This window comes from Erpetoichthys calabaricus, chromosome 4 (assembly GCF_900747795.2).
Source record: "Erpetoichthys calabaricus chromosome 4, fErpCal1.3, whole genome shotgun sequence".
Lineage (NCBI taxonomy): Eukaryota > Metazoa > Chordata > Cladistia > Polypteriformes > Polypteridae > Erpetoichthys > Erpetoichthys calabaricus.
The window spans coordinates 84,477,830-84,497,627 of NC_041397.2; the positions used below are offsets into that span (position 1 = coordinate 84,477,830).

Here is a 19,798-nt window from a genome sequence, read left to right on the forward strand (position 1 = left end):
GATAATGAAAAACTTAGGTTAAAAAAAATTAACTCATTATAATATATAAAAATTCTTGCTGCATTTCAGTAAAATTTATCAGACCTAGTTTTGAAATTTCTGATGTTATGCCTTATTATTCTTTGTCATTTGTAGTGGTGATCACTTTGTTAATTGTCATTATTAGGATTTAATTAAGGGAACAAACTTCACAGAATTCAGAAAAAACTGAATAGAAAAAATGACAAGAGTTTTAAGAACTTAGAAACTATGGAAAAAATATGAAAATTTGTGAATTTGGTATAAATGCAAATATCACAATACTACTCTTTTCTAATGCAGAATAAGAGAAGGAAAAAAGACCAGCTAAATAAACAGTAAGATCATCAATCTGTCTGTCCATTTTCGAAACCTGCTTATCCAGAGCAGGGTTTGTGGTAAAGCCTGGAGTCTATTCCAGAAAGCACAGACTGTAAGGCAGGAATAGTTCTTTGGTTAAAGTGCCAGCCCATGCCATGGTGAACATACAGTGGGGCAAAAAAGTATTTAGTCAGCCACCAATTGTGCAAGTTCTCCCACTTAAAAAGATGAGAGAGGCCTGAAATTTTCATCATAGGTATACCCTCAACTATGAGAGACAAAATGAGAAAAAAAATCCAGAAAATCACATTGTCTGATTTTTGAAGAATTTATTTGCAAATTAAGGTGGAAAAAAAGCATTTGGTCAATAACAAAAGTTCATCTCAATACTTTGTTATATACCTTTTGTTGGCAATGACAGAGGTCAAAAGTTTTCTGTAAGTCTTCACAAGGTTTTCACACACTGTTGCTGGTATTTTGGCCCATTCCTCCATGCAGATCTCCTCTAGAGCAGTGATGTTTTGGGGCTGTCGCTGGGCAACACGGACTTTCAACTCCCTCCAAAGATTTTCTATGGGGTTGAGATCCGGAGACTGGCTAGGCCACTCCAGGACCTTGAAATGCTTCTTACGAAGCCACTCCTCGTTACCCGGGCGGTGTGTTTGGGATCATTGTCATGCTGAAAGACCCAGCCACATTTCATCTTCAATGCCCTTGCTGATGGAAGGAGGTTTTAACTCAAAATCTGACGATACATGGCCCCATTCAGTCTTTCCTTTACATGGATCAGTCGTCCTGGTCTCTTTGCAGAAAAACAGCCCTAAAGCATGATGTTTCCACCCCCATGCTTTACAGTAGGTATGGTGTTCTTTGGATGCAACTCAGTTTTTACCAAAAAGTTTCTATTTTGGTTTCATCTGACCATATGACATTCTCCCAATCCTCTTCTGGATCATCCAAATGCTCTCTAGCAAACTTCAGACGGGCCTGCACATGTACTGGCTTAAGCATGGGGACACGTCTGGCACTGCAGGATTTGAGTCCCTGGCGGCGTATGTGTGTTACTGATGGTAGCCTTTGTTACTTTGGTCCCAGCTCTCTGCAGGTCATTCACTAGGTCCCCCCCGTGTGGTTCTGGGATTTTTGCTCACCGTTCTTGTGATCATTTTGACCCCACGGGTGAGAACTTGTGTGGAGTCCCAGATCGAAGGAGATTATCAGTGGTCTTGTATGTCTTCCATTTTCTAATAATTGCTCCCACAGTTGATTTCTTCACACCAAGCTGCTTACCTATTGCAGATTCAGTCTTCCCAGCCTGGTGCAAGTCTACAATTTTGTTTCTGGTGTCCTTTGACAGCTCTTTGGTCTTGGCCATAGTGGAGTTTGGAGTGTGACTGTTTGAGGTTGTGGACAGGTGTCTTTTATATTGATAACGAGTTCAAACAGGGGCCATTAATACAGGTAACAAGTGGAGGACAGAGGAGCCTCTTACAGAAGAAGTTACAGGTCTGTGAGAGCCAGAAATCTTGCTTGTTTGTAGGTGACCAAATACTTATTTTCCACCATAATTTGCAAATAAATTCTTTAAAATCAGACAATGTGATTTTTTCTGAATTTTTTTCTCATTTTGTCTCTCATAGTTGAGGTATACCTATGATGAAAATTACAGGCCTCTCTCATCTTTTTTAAGTGGGAGAACTTGCACAATTGGTGGCTGAATAAATACTTTTTTGCCCCACTGTACATACAGGTATGCACATCAAGGCCAAATTAGCATCTCATTTCACCTGACCTGCATGTCTTTGGACTGTGTGCGGGAAACCAGAGCACCTGAGGAAACCCTGTGCAGACATGTGGAAAACGGGCAAACTTCGAGTTATGGTTTCCTGTTGTGGGGCAAGATATGAGTTGAACATTGTTGTACATCTATTACCAATTTTAAAGTCATTGACTGATCATTGCCGTGGAACTTAAGTATTCTGATTATTTTCTCACTGCTTCTTTGTTAATTCACTTTCTTCATTTTTACATTTTATGTTTACTTTAACCTTGTCATTTTTTTTGTACACTTTCTATGATATGCGGTAATTTTCATGAAACTGATTTCTGTCTTTGATTTAGTAATTTTGATTATTTTGAATTCACAAATTTATTTGTAGCTGTCTTTGTTCTTCCAGGAGTGAATATTGAAGAACATATCCAAATAAGACAGGAAGAAAAAAGACAAAGAATTAATAGAAGACACAGACTAGAGGAAGGCAGAGGTACAATGTCTTTCATTAATGAAGTAGTAATAAACACTGTGAATAGTAATGATTGAGTATTGCAGAGAGAGCATAGACTTTTTTTTCAGTGGCATAGATTTTGCAGCCTTATCTATTTACAAAAAAGGCTCCCTAAACTGTTGCCTACATTTCACTTCTGTATTATTCCTGACTATCAAGATTGAAGCCTTGAACTTCAAAGAACATTAAGTGAAAGTGAATATGGCTTTACAAGTTTAGACAATTACTATCAAATAATAAGCTAGATGCTTAGTTTATTAGAATTTGTATCTGTTCATTTAAGTTTAAACATTAAAATCAGAGTTAAGTTGCAATTTAGCCCTTTAATAAAAATAATAAAAAAGTAGACTGTAAAATGAAAATTAGTGCATACAAACTGCAACTGCATGAATGTGAATTTTTCTGGGCTTTTTTCTTCTTTTGCTTTATTTTATTGATCATATTTCCCTTTTGTGAGCTTTCCCATGCATGTGAAAGTTTCTTTTTCCTCAGGCCCCCTTGTATTTCCTGGTCCCATTTTTATGAACCATCGAGAGCAGGCCCTAGCCAGACTAAGACCCCTTCAAGCACAACTAAAGCATAAGCGGGACAAACATAAAGGTACTTTAGTCTTCCTTACTGCCCTGGAGGGGACATGTGCCCTCTCTCCAGGTCATCTATTCCATCCGGGTCTTTGTTTTAAAGATCTGCACAAGATACAAAAATATATTTTTTCTTCTTTTTTTCTTATTTGACTTGGTGTACATTAACCTGAAAGAGAGATTTTTAGAGATATACTGAAAAGGTCATCTCTCTTGTCCCACTTGTGTTTGGTGTCATTGGTGTAGGTAGACTTACTTTTATCTTATTGATACAGGTTTTTTAGTAATGAAATTGAGAGAAAAGGGCTGTCCATGGGTTTTTCACTTGCTTAGATCTGGCAGAATGTAAACTGTTGAAAAAATTAATAGGTTTAATAATGATGCGTACATCTATACCTATCTTCTCTGTAAATTTATATTTAATTAAAAACAGTTTTTGCTTTTTCCATACCATATCGGCAAAGGAGCACAGTTATCTTTTTCCAGGAACAATATAGTGGATTTTGTATGCTTTTTTTTTTTTTTTTTTTTTTTTTTTTGCATTCCTGTTTTTACACTTGTATAAAAGAACAAGTGACCTCATTTTTATTTCAAATCATCTGGCTGCTTGATTATTGTACATTTGTTTTATATAAATCTTATAATTTGATTGGATATTTGTGATAATCTTTCAAAAGATAGCAGATCTACCCATTTTTCAGAATGAGGTCAAAAATAGTGATGCTTAAAAGTGACTTAATTGTGGGGGGGGAAAAAAAATAAAATCACAAGTGTAATCCACATACAGGTAGAGTCTCGCTTATCCAACAGTCTCTTATCCAACCTTCTCACAAGTGTAATCCACATACAGTAGAGTCTCGCTTATCCAACAGTCTCTTATCCAACCTTCTGTATTATCCGACGTTCTACCGCAAAAAAAAAAACGCATCAATCGTCAACAAGAACTGCAAGTTGCGAGCGTGAGCGTAGTCAATTTTTTGTTGCTAAGTTCAATTTTTCAGTTGTTTTGTTGTAAAACATGATGATTACAGTGGATTATGTGGCTGGCCCTCTCTGGTGTGTGTGTGTGTGTGTGTGTTTGAGCGCATGTGCGCCCGTCTCTCTCGTGCGTGCGTGTGTGTGTGCGTGCGTCTCTCTCTCTCTCTCACTCTCTCGTGCATGTGCGTCTCTCTCTCTCTCTCTCTCTCTCTGTCGCGTGTGTGTATGTACAGTGGTGTGAAAAACTATTTGCCCCCTTCCTGATTTCTTATTCTTTTGCATGTTTGTCACACAAAATGTTTCTGATCATCAAACACATTTAACCATTAGTCAAATATAACACAAGTAAACACAAAATGCAGTTTTTTAAATGATGGTGTTTATTATTTAGGGAGAAAAAAAAATCCAAACCTACATGGCCGTGTGTGAAAAAGTAATTGCCCCCTTGTTAAAAAATAACCTAACTGTGGTGTATCACACCTGAGATCAATTTCCGTAGCCACCCCCAGGCCTGATTACTGCACACACCTGTTTCAATCAAGAAATCACTTAAATAGAAGCTGCCTGACACAGAGAAGTAGACCAAAAGCACCTCAAAAGCTAGACATCATGCCAAGATCCAAAGAAATTCAGGAACAAATGAGAACAGAAGTAATTGAGATCTATCAGTCTGGTAAAGGTTATAAAGCCATTTCTAAAGCTTTGGGACTCCAGCGAACCACAGTGAGAGCCATTATCCACAAATGGCAAAAACATGGAACAGTGGTGAACCTTCCCAGGAGTGGCCGGCCAACCAAAATTACCCCAAGAGCGCAGAGACGACTCATCCGAGAGGTCACAAAAAGACCCCAGGACAACGTCTAAAGAACTGCAGGCCTCACTTGCCTCAATTAAGGTCCGTGTTCACGCCTCCACCATAAGAAAGAGACTGGGCAAAAACGGCCTGCATGGCAGATTTCCAAGACGCAAACCACTGTTAAGCAAAAAGAACATTAGGGCTCGTCTCAATTTTGCTAAGAACATTTCAATGATTGCCAAGACTTTTGGGACAATACCTTGTGGACTGATGAGTCAAAAGTTGAAATTTTTTGGAAGGCAAATGTCCCGTTACATCTGGCGTAAAAGGAAACACAGCATTTCAGAAAAAGAACATCATACCAACAGTAAAATATGGTGGTGGTAGTGTGATGGTCTGGGGTTGTTTTGCTGGTTCAGGACCTGGAAGGCTTGCTGTGATAGATGGAACCATGAATTCTACTGTCTACCAAAATATCCTGAAGGAGAATGTCCGGCCATCTGTTCATCAACTCAAGCTGAAGCGATCTTGGGTGCTGCAACAGGACAATGACCCAAAACACACCAGCAAAATCCACCTCTGAATGGCTGAAGAAAAACAAAATGAAGACTTTGAAGTGGCCTAGTCAAAGTCCTGACGTGAATCCAATTGAGATGCTATGGCATGACCTTAAAAAGGCGGTTCATGCTAGAAAACCCTCAAATAAAGCTGAATTACAACAATTTTGCAAAGATGAGTGGGCCAAAATTCCTCCAGAGCGCTGTAAAAGACTCATTGCAAGTTATCGCAAACGCTTGATTGCAGTTATTGCTGCTAAGGGTGGCCCAACCAGTTATTAGGTTCAGGGGGGCAATTACTTTTTCACACAGGGCCATGTAAGGTTTGGATTTTTTTTTTCTCCCTAAATAATAAAAACCATCATTTAAAAACTGCATTTTGTGTTTTACTTGTGTTATATTTGACTAATGGTTAAATGTGTTTGATGATCAGAAACATTTTGTGTGACAAACATGCAAAAGAATAAGAAATCAGGAAGGGGGCAAATAGTTTTTCACACCACTGTATGTGTATGCGCGTGTCTCTCGTGCGTGTGTGTGTGTGTGTGTGTGTGTGTGTGCGCGCGTGTCTCTCGTGCGTGCGTGTGTGTGTGCGTGCGCGCGTGTCTCTCTTGTGTGTGTGTGTCTCTCTCTCGCGTGTGCATGCGTGCGTCTCTCTCTCTTACGCGTGTGCGTCTCTCTCGCGCGTGTACGTGCGTGCGTCTGTCTCTCTCTTTCTCGTGCGTGTGCATGCGTGCGTCTGTCTCTCGCGCGTGTGCATGCGTGCGTCTCTCTCGCGCGTGTGCATGCGTGCGTCTGTCTCTCGCGCGTGTGCATGCGTGCGTCTGTCTCTCGCGCGTGTGCGTGCGTGCGTCTGTCTCTCGCGCGTGTGCATGCGTGCGTCTGTCTCTCTCGCGCGTGTGCGTGCGTGCGTCTGTCTCTCTCGCGCGTGTGCATGCGTGCGTCTGTCTCTCTCGCGCGTGTGCATGCGTGCGTCTGTCTCTCTCGCGCGTGTGCATGCGTGCGTCTGTCTCTCTCGCGCGTGTGCATGCGTGCGTCTGTCTCTCTCGCGCGTGTGCATGCGTGCGTCTGTCTCTCTCGCGCGTGTGCATGCGTGCGTCTGTCTCTCTCGCGCGTGTGCATGCGTGCGTCTGTCTCTCTCGCGCGTGTGCATGCGTGCGTCTGTCTCTCTCGCGCGTGTGCATGCGTGCGTCTCTCTCTCTCGCGCGCGCGTGTGCATGCGTGCGTCTCTCTCTCTCTCTCTCGCGCGCGTGTGCATGCGTGCGTCTCTCTCTCTCGCGCGTGTGCATGCGTGCGTCTCTCTCTCTCGCGCGTGTGCATGCGTGCGTCTCTCTCTCTCTCTCTCTCGCGTGCGTGCGTCTCTCGTGCGTGTGCGTGCGTGCGTCTCTCGTGCGTGTGCGTGCGTGCGTCTCTCGTGCGTGTGCGTGCGTCTCTCTCTCTCTCGCGCGTGTGCGTGCGTGCGTCTCTCTCTCGCGCGTGTGCGTGCGTGCGTCTCTCTCTCGCGCGTGTGCGTGCGTGCGTCTCTCTCTCTCGCGCGCGTGCGTGCGTGCGTCTGTCTGTCTCTCTCTCTCTCTCTCGCGTGCGTGCGTGCGTCTCTCTCTCTCTCTCTCTCTCTCTCGCACGCACGCACGCACGCGCGCGTCTGTCTCTCTCTCTCTCGCGCGCGTGTGCCTGTCTCTCTCTCTCTCGCGTGTGCATGCGTGCGTCTGTCTGTCTGTCTGTCTGTCTGTCTCTCTCTCTCTCTCTCTCTCGCGCGTGTGCGTGCGTCTGTCTGTCTGTCTCTCTCGCGCGTGTGCGTGCGTGTGTGCGTCTGTCTGTCTGTCTGTCTCTCTCTCTCGCGCGTGTGCGTGCGTGCGTCTGTCTGTCTCTCTCTCGTGCGTGCGTGCGTGCGTCTGTCTGTCTGTCTGTCTGTCTGTCTGTCTCTCTCTCGAAAGGGAAACTGGCTTGTTCCTATACCGAGTGTGTGGTCGTGCACAGAGGCAAAAGTTTGGCAAACTTTTTGGTCATAACCCGATTTGTACATGTTCAGAGATGTTCGTGAACTGAGGTTCCACTGTATTAGGCTCGTAATGTGTAAAATTATAACATAGTTTGATGTTTAATCGGCTTTTTCTTAACACCTCCCATTATCCGACATTTTCGCTTATCCGACGTTCTACCGGCCCATTTATGTCGGATAAGCGAGACTCTACTGTAGTTTGAAATATTTGAAACACCAGCAACATTTTTGGCCTGCAACATGGTGATTGAACTGCTTACATTTTCTTAAATTTAGATAATAATACAACTTTGCAAAAGTTGTATTATTACCTATGTGGTGTTTAGTGTCTCTTTGTTCCTTGATAAATACAATTTTGCCTTCTCTTTTAAGTATGACAGTGATTTATGCAAGTATAGTAGCATTGTGTTATTTTACCTGTTTCTCTGTCACACTGTAGATTCAAGGACTAGATACTGATGACAAAGTATGTGTCTATAGCTTATTCAAGCTATTTACATTAGCCCACAAAAAAGCAGGTCCAAAGCATTGCAGTGTCATGTGACTGATGCTATTTTCAAATACACATCAACTTTATCAATTATTTAGTCATACAAAACACATTTCCATAGAATTTTTGTTAGGATAGATAAGTTGCATGGAAATAAAAATGCAAAAATATGTTTGGAATTTTTCACAGGGGAGATTTTTGATATTATTAGATTCATATACTTACAATTAGGTTTCTATGAAAAGTAAAATGAACCACCTGAAGGATATGGAAGTCCTCCATTTGTAATTTGAAATAAAAAATTTACTTTACAGTTTTTGATCAACCATATAATTAAAATTTAGTGTTTGAAATCTTATTTACTCTTAAGCATCAGTTTGCATAAATATTTTTCCAGGTGTGGAATGCCAGTTTAAAAAGAGATCTGTTAATATCAAAAATATTTCACCATTTAAGAAACACCTGAGACTTTTTTCCTTATGGTATTTTGTGCACTTCACAATAGATGCCTCATTTATTCCCTAGCAGAACACACTTGGTATTGTTAGTAATTGCTTTTGAGAGGTTTGATTTTGCTTAATCAAGGATCTGGAAAGTGGGAATGTAATGCAATAGCCTAGTTTTGCTAGAAATTCATAATTTCCAGCACCGTTTTTATATATTTCCTCATTTAAAATGTTACTAAACTTTTTTTTTTTTAGCACTTATTTATTGGGATGTTTTCACAGAGCAGATTTATAACATAACTTGCAGTGACCTATTCTCTTTATTAGTCCTATTCTTTCATTAATTCTCTAAGGCTTCTGTTTTGCATATACAGTAACAAACGCAACAGAAAATGACAGTTTAAAATTGTGTTTTAGCAGAAAATGTAATACTAGTAATATGTGGCTTCTACTCAGTGTGTAGAAATATATTAAGTTCTTATGATTAAATACAGTACATGTTCTTCCCAGCATGGATATTCATTAAATGGTGAGTAATTCCTTGTTCTTTTTTGTGCAACTCCATCATATTCCACATAATACTAGTTAAACTGTTAAAAAATATGTTTATAGACCATCATGTAATGGTTTATAAGCATGTAAGTGAGAGAGTCAGTCTCTTGCTTTCCGCTGTTACTATCCAGTGTTCTTTTCTTACCGAGGAGATAAGTTTGTTTTTGTGAACTTAATAGGTTGACTTGTAGTGAGTCAAGAGAAAGAGAGTGCCATACCTATAAGACAGCATTGCCACAAGCTGTAATAGTGCCATAGATAATTTTAATGAAATAATGCTACAAGTACAGTTAAAACAGCCTGTTTCTACATCCTGTTGGTATACTGTTGCATTTATGGATTAGTTCCTTGATTATTTCAAGCCTTATTTCTTGCCTAAACATGAGAGAATGGGTGGGGGAGGTTTTAGCAATACCTTTTTATTCTTAGTCAAAAAGACAAGCTTAGAATGAGCTGTAAATTCCTTGGTTCATTTTGTAGTCTTGATATCTCTGGTGAGAGCTTGCTTGAACCAGTTGACTATGTGAACTTTAACAACTCTGGCAATGTTGACCCTTGGCTGTTTTATTTTTAATTGCAGTGAAAATGGATGTGTGTGTATTATAGCTATGAGCCTGTCTCGAAAATCATTCTCTTTGGTTTTCTTAATTTATAAACTTCTCTGAGATCACTGACCAGCTGTAATGATCACTGAGAAAATTTTAACTTTGTTTTTATGGAGAATGAGAAAAACAAAGTTTTTTTACTCAGTGTGTTGCAGTGGGCACCAGTTGGGGTGAACGCTGAACAACTTCAAACAATGCTCCAGTGTTCATGGAAAAAATCTGAAGTTACTTGGGTTATGTAATGCCCCATGTCAGTTATTTAGACGTAAACTCACAATATTCAAAACACTTTTTTTTTTCTTTCCCCTAAAATCAATGTAGTGCATCAAAATGAAGTGTGTTCAAGTAAGTTCGAGCATTTAAATTGAAGACAGGGTTCTTTATGAGTGATTGAATTGAGAAGCTGATCTTCAATTCAGAAGCTCAAATGCACTTAAACACTGTTCAGATTTGTGAACTACTGATTTTCTGTAAGTTTGTATTTGTCAATAATTTTTATCTTAACAATTTAAAAACTCCATAAAATTATAATGTGGGGGTGCGTAGACTACAGCTGTGACATAGTGCAATATGGTTTGGTTCTCCAAGGAGGCTTTTCATCATCCCTCAAATTAAAACTGCTTAATTTGACTGGACAAAGATTTTACCAGTTCTTTTTAGGAAACAGAAGTAACCTGAATTCATATCTTTGATTTTTACAAAGGATTTGCAGTGCTTTTTTTCCTCCCACATCAGACTGTCAAAATCATTTACATTTTTAGTTTTACTGTTTAATCTCCAGATGGCAGTGGAGAACGAGGAGACAAGGATGCCAGTAAAATTACTACCTATCCGCCAGGAACAGTACGCTTTGATTGTGATCTTCGTGCTGTTCAAGTCAGCTGTGGATTTCATCACTCAGGTTTGAAAATCTTATTGAACATTACAATTAAAATGAAAGTGATAATTGAAGATAATACAATTTTGAAATCAATACCACTGGAAAGAATGTTTGTCAAACACTTGGCAATATATTTACCCACTTGTGTTACTGATTTCAATCATAATAATTTTTGCTTGCAAATGATAAAACTGAAGCTTCAAGTTGTTGTGAATTTAATTAAACTGTATATTTTTTGTAACAGTCAATAAAATAAATTTAAGATTAAATAGGTAGTTTTTTGCACTCAAGTTAATTTAAACATAACTAGTCTTATTTGTTTGTTTTTCTGACAATCCAAAATTTAAACAGATTAGTCTTGTTGTTTAAAATTACTTTAGTGTATTTCCTTTAACAATCCAACTAACTGAGCCAAGTGATCCAAGTGACTGGATTCGGAGTTTTCTGGTTCTTTATTGTTTCCAATTTTATTATTTGACTTTTTTCAAATTAATTTTGTAAACTTTCCCAATCTGATATGTATATACTGTATACAGATATCTATCCTGACTGTGCCCCATATGTGCAAAATTAATAAAAATGTGTCTTGTCTTTGACCATCATGAACACCAACAGCATGTTGGCTGCTAGGCTACTTAACATTGTTTTCAGTGCAAGATATCTGTGAATTGTTGGCATGTGATGGCAAGGAAGAGGAAAGGAAAATGAAAGATTATAACTCTTGCTTTAAGCACAATTGTTACTGCCATATCTGTACAAAGAAACCTGTAGGGATGAGAAAGGCGGCAAGACAATTGGGGAGAGAAGAGTTTGATGCGATATAGTAGTTTTTGACAATTTCAGAATGTCTAGGGATATGTTTGATTATGTCAACCTCTGTCTGCAAGATTATTTTGGAAGAATCTACTCATGCAGGGGGCAATTCCTCTCAAAAAACATGTAGCAGCTGGTTATATTGGCTGGCAACAGTTGCCCAATGTGTTTATTAAATTCTCTAAGTCACTTTCTTTCCATTGGCTTAGTTGGTACTGCAATAATTTATCTTCACTTTCTGTGCAGAGGTAGGACTATGATTGCATAAACATTGGCATAAAGTTAATTGAGGAATATAAATTTCCATGCAACTCCCAATTCTAGCATTCAGAAGTAGGTCACATTTAAATTACTTATCTCTGTCTCAGATTTAGTACCACATATGAAAATGGTCTGAATCTGACCAGAATTGTTCTGGTTTACAATTGTTTTTTTTCTATTCACACTTCTCGAATGATCTGATCTGTGTCATGTGCTGTATGAGTGAAAAGGGTGGATTATGCAGTAGTGTGAATGTAGCTAATTTTTGGTATGGTGAGTTTTTGAAAAAACATGTTGATACAAAATTTAAAGACCATTTCTGTGTTTAATAACTCAATTATTTGTAATTAGCAAATTCAGCAATTTGCTCTGTCGTCTATAGAACCCTAGGCTAGAGCAGTAGAAAGTGAAATGTATTTATTTTTAGAACAGTGGCTAAAGTTTGTTTACTAAACCCTAGTGACACAGGAAATGCTGTGCTACTAGGGATTTGGTCTCGTCCGTTACAGGAGATGGACGTCTGAAGCGGAGCTCCGCTAGCAGCGGCTTTATTTTCCCACGTATTTCATATTATTTAGAGGTATCCTGTATTTAACCCAACCCAAGGAACTTCCACTACAATATATAAACATGAGTAACAAGAAGAGAAGTCAGAATGAACCGGAAAAGAAACTTAAAGCTGCATCAAAGTCTGGACAGACATTCGGCCCGAGTGCGAGGTATGGCCTCTTGGAGACTGACCTGGAACAGGCAGACGAATGCGCAGATTTCCTAGGACCCCGCTCCACTGTATCGTCTCTAGTCAAGAGTGAAAATGGGAGCAAGGGTGCAAATGATACAGGTCACGATGGATCGCCGATTTCTGAAGATCAATCAAGACTAGAAAAGGCCCTGCAGTATGTGCTCACATCTACTCATCGCGAGCCCGCAGCATCTGTTGTAACAGGAGCTGCAATCCCACTCGCAGAGCACGACAGCTGAAGTGAACTGTCTGAACTGAAAGAGATAATGAAAGAGATGATTGCTACACTGGCCACTGCCACGGCTACGGCCATAAGTGAGCTTAAGAAGGATAACAAAGACCAGGAAATGCGTCTATTTAAACGTTTTGACACGACCTTTAAAGGCATCGTGGAGAAATTAGAGGAACACATTGAAGAAAATAGATCCAAACTGAAAAAACTTGCCGATCAGATGAATGACGTTACAGATCAGATCAGCTGGAGGACGTTAAGCAGGCATTCACGGCTCGAGTTGAAACAACAGAACAATAACAATTGTCATCTAACGCCGATGAAAAAGCTACAGCTGCAAATTCCAAATGCAAAAAACTCGGAGACAGACTTGTGGCCCTGGAAGATGGGTGCAGAAGGAATAATATAAGAATTGAAGGTATACTTGAAAAATGAGAAAGCTCAAACCCAGTGAAATTTGCAGTAGAATTACTCTCTAAAATAATTGGAGATGACTTTAAATTAGATACCGAGATAGCAGCAGCTTATTGCATACTCAGATCAAGTACCTTTAAACCCAGGTCTTTTATTGTCCGCTTCGAGCGATTACGATGTAAGCTTGATGTGATGGCACTTCTCAGATGCAGGCAAGAGATTATATTTGAAAATAATCTTATTCGTATTTTCCCCAACTTCTCACCATTAACAGCTGCAAAATGCGCAGCCTACTTTAACATTAAAAAGCTGCTACAGAAAGCCGATGTCAAATACAGCCTCTTGTATCCCGCCAAACTGAAAGTGGAAGTTCAAAACGAATATTATGTATTTTCAAGCAAGGAGGAAGCTGAAAAGGAATTAAAGAAGCTGTTCCCGACACTCTTTTGAAAGTCAATAATGAGCCGTATTCTGTCATGGCATGGGAAGGACTTATCTCCTGTCGGATCCACTTTTAAAGAGACTGGTATTATAATTATACATCTTTTTCTTTACTTGGACACTATATGTAGCTGCAATAGATATCTCTACTTTGTTTTAATTCTCAAACGCCCGTTGGGGGGGGGATTCGGTTTATGGGCTTGTTTTGTTTTGGACATGCTCTGTCTCTTCGTATGTCAGAGGACATTGCGAAGTGGGATCTAGCCTCACGTGGGGAGGCAAAATGGGGGGGGGGGGGGGGGGGGATAAAGGGTGGAGAGAAGGAGAGCAGGCTATATATAAAATGACATTAAAAACTCAGAGTCAATGTCTCCATGATGGGGACAGTTAACTTTGTGAGCTGGAACGTTAAAAGCCTGAATCACGAATTAAAGAGAAAGAAAGTTTGCTCTCACCTAACTTGCTTAAATGCTAAAATAGTATTTTTACAGGAGACCCACTTACTAAGCAAGGATCAGTCCAGACTACAAAAAGACTGGACTGGCCAAATGTTCCATTCTAGCTTTACAAAGAAAACTAGAGGTGTGGGAATTCTCATACACAGAACAGTCCCATTTGTAGCATCAGATGTAGTATCGGACCCTGAAGGGAGATATGTGATGGTCATGGGCAACTTATTTAACAGTAAAATGATTTTGATAAATGTTTATGCCCCCAATGTTGATGATAAGGAATTCATGCAAAATCTATTTGCATCCATTCCCAATGTGAACACTCATAAAATTATAATGGCTGGGGACTGTAATTGTGTTTTAAATCCACTCTTAGATAGGACTCCTGTGACAGGGTTGGATGACATCAAACACTGCAAAGACAATTACACCGTTTGTAACCAACCACAACTTATCAGACCCGTGGAGGTTTCTAAACCCAAACTCAAGAACATATTCGTTCTACTCACCAGTGCATCATAGCTACTCAAGAATTGATTATTTTTTCATAGATAATAATTTCCTGCCTACGATTAAATCGTGCAAATACGACACAATTGTTATCTCCGACTATGCCCCTCTTGTCTTGGAGCTAAAATCATTATGCCCCTCACACTCACCTCACAGATGGCGTCTTAACCCTCTTCTATTAGCAGACGAGACACGAGAACTGCACAGAATTTATATCCAAACAAATCAGCCTCTTCATAGAGACAAACACACCCTCAGAGGTTTCTGCAGGAACACTCTGGGAAACTCTAAAGGCCTTCTTAAGAGGACAGATTATTTCATATCTTTCCCACAGAAATAAATTAGAAACCAAGAAAGTGTCAGAGCTAAGAAGTGAAATTACTAGAATGGATGAAGAACAAGCCAGGTGTCCAAGTAAAGCTCTTCATAGGAAAAGGCAGGCTCTGCATACAGAATTCAACATCTTGACAACTAAAGAAACTGAACAACTTATTTATAAGTCAAGACATCATTACTATGAACACGGAGAGAAAGCTAATAAGCTTTTAGCTCAACAAATCCACTAGCAAGAAGTTCGCAATGCAATCCCAGTAATCACCAACACAAATGGAGAAGAAATCATTGACCATAAAAATATAATGCACACATTCAGAGATTATTATAAAATCTTATATTCTACTGAGTTCAAAGAAGACAACACACAATCGAATACATTTCTGGATGCATTACAGACACCACAAATAGATGCTTTAAGTGCTGAGGAACTGGATAAACCTCTGACCCTATCAGAATTACTAGATGCTATAAAGTCACTTCAAAGCGGGAAATCAGCAGGCCCTGATGGTTATCCCGTAGAATTTTATAAGAAATTCTCTACTCAGCTAGCTCCCCTCTTATTGGCAACATTTACATAAGCTAGAGACAATCAAATTCTACCTCAAACTTTTCATCAAGCATTAATCACCGTCTTTCCTAAACAAAATAAGGACCTGTTACAATGTGCATCATACAGACCAATTTCACTCCTGAATAATGATGTTAAGATACTCTCAAAAATTCTAGCTAGAAGGATGGAGAAAGTGCTGCCCTCGGTAATATCACAGGATCAAACTGGGTTTATTAAAGGCCGACACTTATCTTCCAATCTCCGACGCCTGTTTAATGTAATATATTCACCAGCAAAGTCAAACACCCCAGAGATGATATTATCATTGGATGCAGAAAAAGCACTTGATATGATTGAATGGAACTACCTTTTCACTGCATTGGAGAAATTTGGGTTTGACCTGAGTATTTGTGCATGGATCAAACTACTGTATACCAATCCAGAAGCTTCAGTTTGTATTAACAACATTTGTTCAGACTACTTTAAGCTAGAACATGGCACCAGACAAAGATGCCCCTTTGCACCACTGCTGTTTGCAATTGCCATTGAACCACTGGCGGTTCACTGTAGAAATTCTTATCAGATAAAGGGGGTTATCAGAGAAGGACTGGAACAGAAAATTTCTCTATATGTAGATGATATGGTTTTATATATATCGGACCCAGAAAATATTGTGCCTGCAGTTTTAACAGCACTTTCAGAAATTCAAAAGATATATGGTCTCAGAATTAATCTGAATAAAAGTATACTCTTTCCAGTGAATTCTCAAGCATATAATATTAGATTGGACACCTTACCTTTTACCATAGCAGATCACTTTAAATACCTAGGGGTAAATATCACAAGTAAACATAAAGCTCTTTATCAACAAAATTTTGCCGTCTGTATGGAAAAAATTAAGCAAGACTTGCATAGATGGTCAACCCTTCATCTCACTCTAGCTGGAAGAATTAACGTTGTTAAGATGAATATCCTTCCTAAACTTCTTTTTTATTTCAAAACATTCCAATATATATCAATAAATTGTATTTTAAGCAATTAGATTCAACTATAACCTCATTTATTTGGAACTCGAAACACTCATGTATCCGAAGAGCGACACTACAAAGACCTCAGGCAGAAGGTGGCATGGCTTTACCTAATTTTCAGTTTTATTACTGGGCAGCAAACATACAAGCCATAAAAACCTGGACACAAATAGATGAGCATACACAGGCTTGGTCTGCAATAGAAGTAAAATCCAGCAGTACTTCTTAATATTCCCTGCATTGCGCGCCAATAAATGCAAGTTATCACAAATATACTAATAACCCAATTGTTACTCACTCAGAGTATGGAACCAATTTAGAAAGCAAGATGGAAAATCTTTTATCTGTGGCACCCCTGCAGGAGAACCACCTCTTTCAACCCTCGCAAACATATCCAGTTTTTAATACTTGGAAAAGATTTGGGATTAAATTGCTCAGAGATCTTTATATAGACAATATCTTTGCATCCTTTGAACAATTACATTCCAAATTCAACCTCCCAGCTACACATTTCTTTCACTATCTTCAAATAAGAAACTTTGTTAACTGCCCGATTTTCCTCATCTCATACCCTCCTCCATGCTGGAAAAAAATACTGCTCAATTTCGAGGAATTAAACACCATTTCCGCATTATATAAAATTTTATTAGAGTCCCTTTCTTTCAAAGATCCAAGAGGACAATGGGAAAAAAGATCTGTTAATTAATATATGAGAAAAGGAGTGGAAGGTAGCATTGCAAAGAATTCACTTGAGCTCCATATGCGCAAAGCATAGAATTATTCAACTAAAAATTATATATCGAGCTCATCTGTCTCGCTTAAAACTGTCCAAAATGTTTCCAGGGCAAGATCCAACCTGTGAACGCTGCAACCTAGCTCCTGCCTCACTGGGTCACATGTTTTGGGCATGCACCAAATTAACATCATTTTGGACCAAAATTTTTAAGTGCCTTTCAGACAGCCTTAGTGTCACAATCCCTCCTAACCCATTAATAGCTGTGTTCGGTGTTCTTCCAGACAGACTTGAAGTGGAGAAGGACAAGCAAACTGTGATTGCATTCACTACACTTTTGGCACGCAGACTTATTTTGTTAAATTGGACGAATCCTAACTCTCCTCTGATAAGTCAGTGGGAAACCGATGTTTTATATTATTTGAAATTGGAAAAAATCAAATTCTTAGAGGATCTGTACAGAATTTTTTCAAAACCTGGCAGGATCTAATCAATAATATTTTAGAATAAGAAGAAATAATTATTTCCGCATTTCTTTCCCTTCTCCATTTTATTTATATATATATATATATATATATATATATATATATATATAATATATAATATATATATAATATATAATATATATAAAAGTTTTTTTTTTTCCTTTCTTTTGTTTATTTTTGCCCTATTAAAAAGCCCTAAGTAATTCTCCTTCGGCCATGCTCTCCTTCTCAAGGGTGGGGTTTGATTTGTCTTCAATTCTTTTTTGTATAAATTGATCTATTTTTATGGAATGATTACAATAAAATTAATACCCTAAGTTCTTGTCCATAAGCCGCGGCTTATCTAAGGAAAAAAGTTGTGAAAATGAAAAAATAGAATATCGGCTTATACATAAGTCCGGCTTATACATCCATCGCGGGGGTTGCGTTCCAGAGCCACCCGCGAAATAAGAATATCCGCGAAGTAGAAACCATATGTTTATATGGTTATTTTTATATTGTCATGCTTGGGTCACAGATTTGCGCAGAAACACAGGAGGTTGTAGAGAGACAGGAACGTTATTCAAACACTGCAAACAAACATTTGTCTCTTTTTCAAAAGTTTAAACTGTGCTCCATGACAAGACAGAGATGACAGTTCCGTCTCACAATTAAAAGAATGCAAACATATCTTCCTCTTCAAAGGAGTGAAGCAAACAAATCAATATGTCTGTTTGGCTTTTAAGTATGCGAAGCACCGCGGCACAAAGCTGTTGAAGGCGGCAGCTCACACCCCCTCCGTCAGGAGCAGACAAAGAGAGAGAGAGGGAGAGTTTGTTTTTCAGTCAAAAATCAATACGTGCCCTTCGAGCTTTTAAGTATGCGAAGCACTGTGCAGCATGTCTTTTCAGGAATCAGCTTTACAAAAGATAGCAACGTGAAGATAATCTTTCAGCATTTTTAGACGAGCGTCCGTATCGTCTAGGTGTGCAAACAGCCCCCCTGCTCAATCCCCATACGGCAGGATCACAGATAGTCAGCGCAAGAGAGACAGAAAAGTAAGCCGGGTAGCTTCTCAGCCATCTGCCAATAGCGTCCCTTGTATGAAATCAACTGGGCAAACCAACTGAGGAAGCATGTACCAGAAATTAAAAGACCCATTGTCCGCAGAAATCCGCGATATATATTTAAATATGCTTACATATAAAATCACAATTTAAATGACCGCTATGCGCTCGTGTTGACTCGGCGACGCCCAGAGCAGAAAGAACGCGCTCCGGCCGCTCCAACCGCGCCATGCGGGGAGTGAGAGAGACGCCAATATCTCACACTCTCTCCCCCCTTAAAGAAATTAAATGGGCGCGAGTGAGACCACTGACCTCCCTCCCTTCTATTAGTTATAGGTTATAGTACGTTCGGCTTATCCATGAGTCCGGCTTATCTATGATACAATTTTATTTTAAAAATTCGTATGATTTTTGGTCTCCGGCTAATACATGAGTCCGGCTTATAGACAAGAACTTAGGGTAAATAAAATTAAAAAAAAAAAAAAAAAGGCTGTGCTACTTGGGCTTAAATTAATAGCGTGATATCTGGTTCTTCATGAAGAATAATATTACATATTTTTTACAATTCATTTATCTCCAGCCATCCATAAATTTTATATTTCTTACAAACTGTCTTTATTCCGTTCAGGATTATGATGTTCTGAAATTGCCCAAGTAAAAACCTAAGAGTGGCAGTCTATCACAGAGTCAGTTGGTCACTCAAACGTCTAAAGTTACATGTATTTGTTTTTTGCACTTATCAGCACATCTGCTTTTCAGTCTCCTGTATTAGATTGGAGTTGCTAGCTGCAAATTGCCTTTACTTCTTTGAACAAGGACCAAGGGAGTTGAAGGTCTCATTCACCTCCTTGTTAAGGCCCAGATTTGCAAAAGAGGTACAGAGGTACAGGCTAGAAACATGCTAGGAACTAAGGGCATCAAAAGCATGAGCTCAGATAGAAACAGCTTGATTATTCATGCTTCACAGTAGTGTCACAGTAAAGAGTTGCGTAATTATCATCTATATATCACAAACTAACCATGTTTGTATGTTAGGTACCATGATGGCTGCGTCAGTTTCATTGGGATGTATCATGCTGGCAATAACTGAATTGGAAGCTGAAGAAGAATCAAGTACTTTGAGGCAAATTTTGACACATTTACAAGAGCATAATTACCTGGAACTATACTACCTAGTAGCATTGCTTTAGTTTTAGATGCTCTGGATTTGCTTGAATTTGATTTTGATGTTTCCTCTACTAATGATG

General features: G+C 39.2%; 1 protein-coding gene across 1 annotated transcript in view; it reads left to right on the top strand.

The window, feature by feature from the left end:
• The window catches only part of mycbp2 (MYC binding protein 2), a 412,376-nt gene that overhangs the window by 132,938 nt on the left and 259,640 nt on the right, over positions 1-19,798 (top strand). The window contains 3 exon segments of the mRNA XM_051926880.1: positions 2,517-2,603; positions 3,117-3,224; positions 10,410-10,529. Of these exon segments, the coding sequence (XP_051782840.1) occupies positions 2,517-2,603; positions 3,117-3,224; positions 10,410-10,529 (315 nt within the window).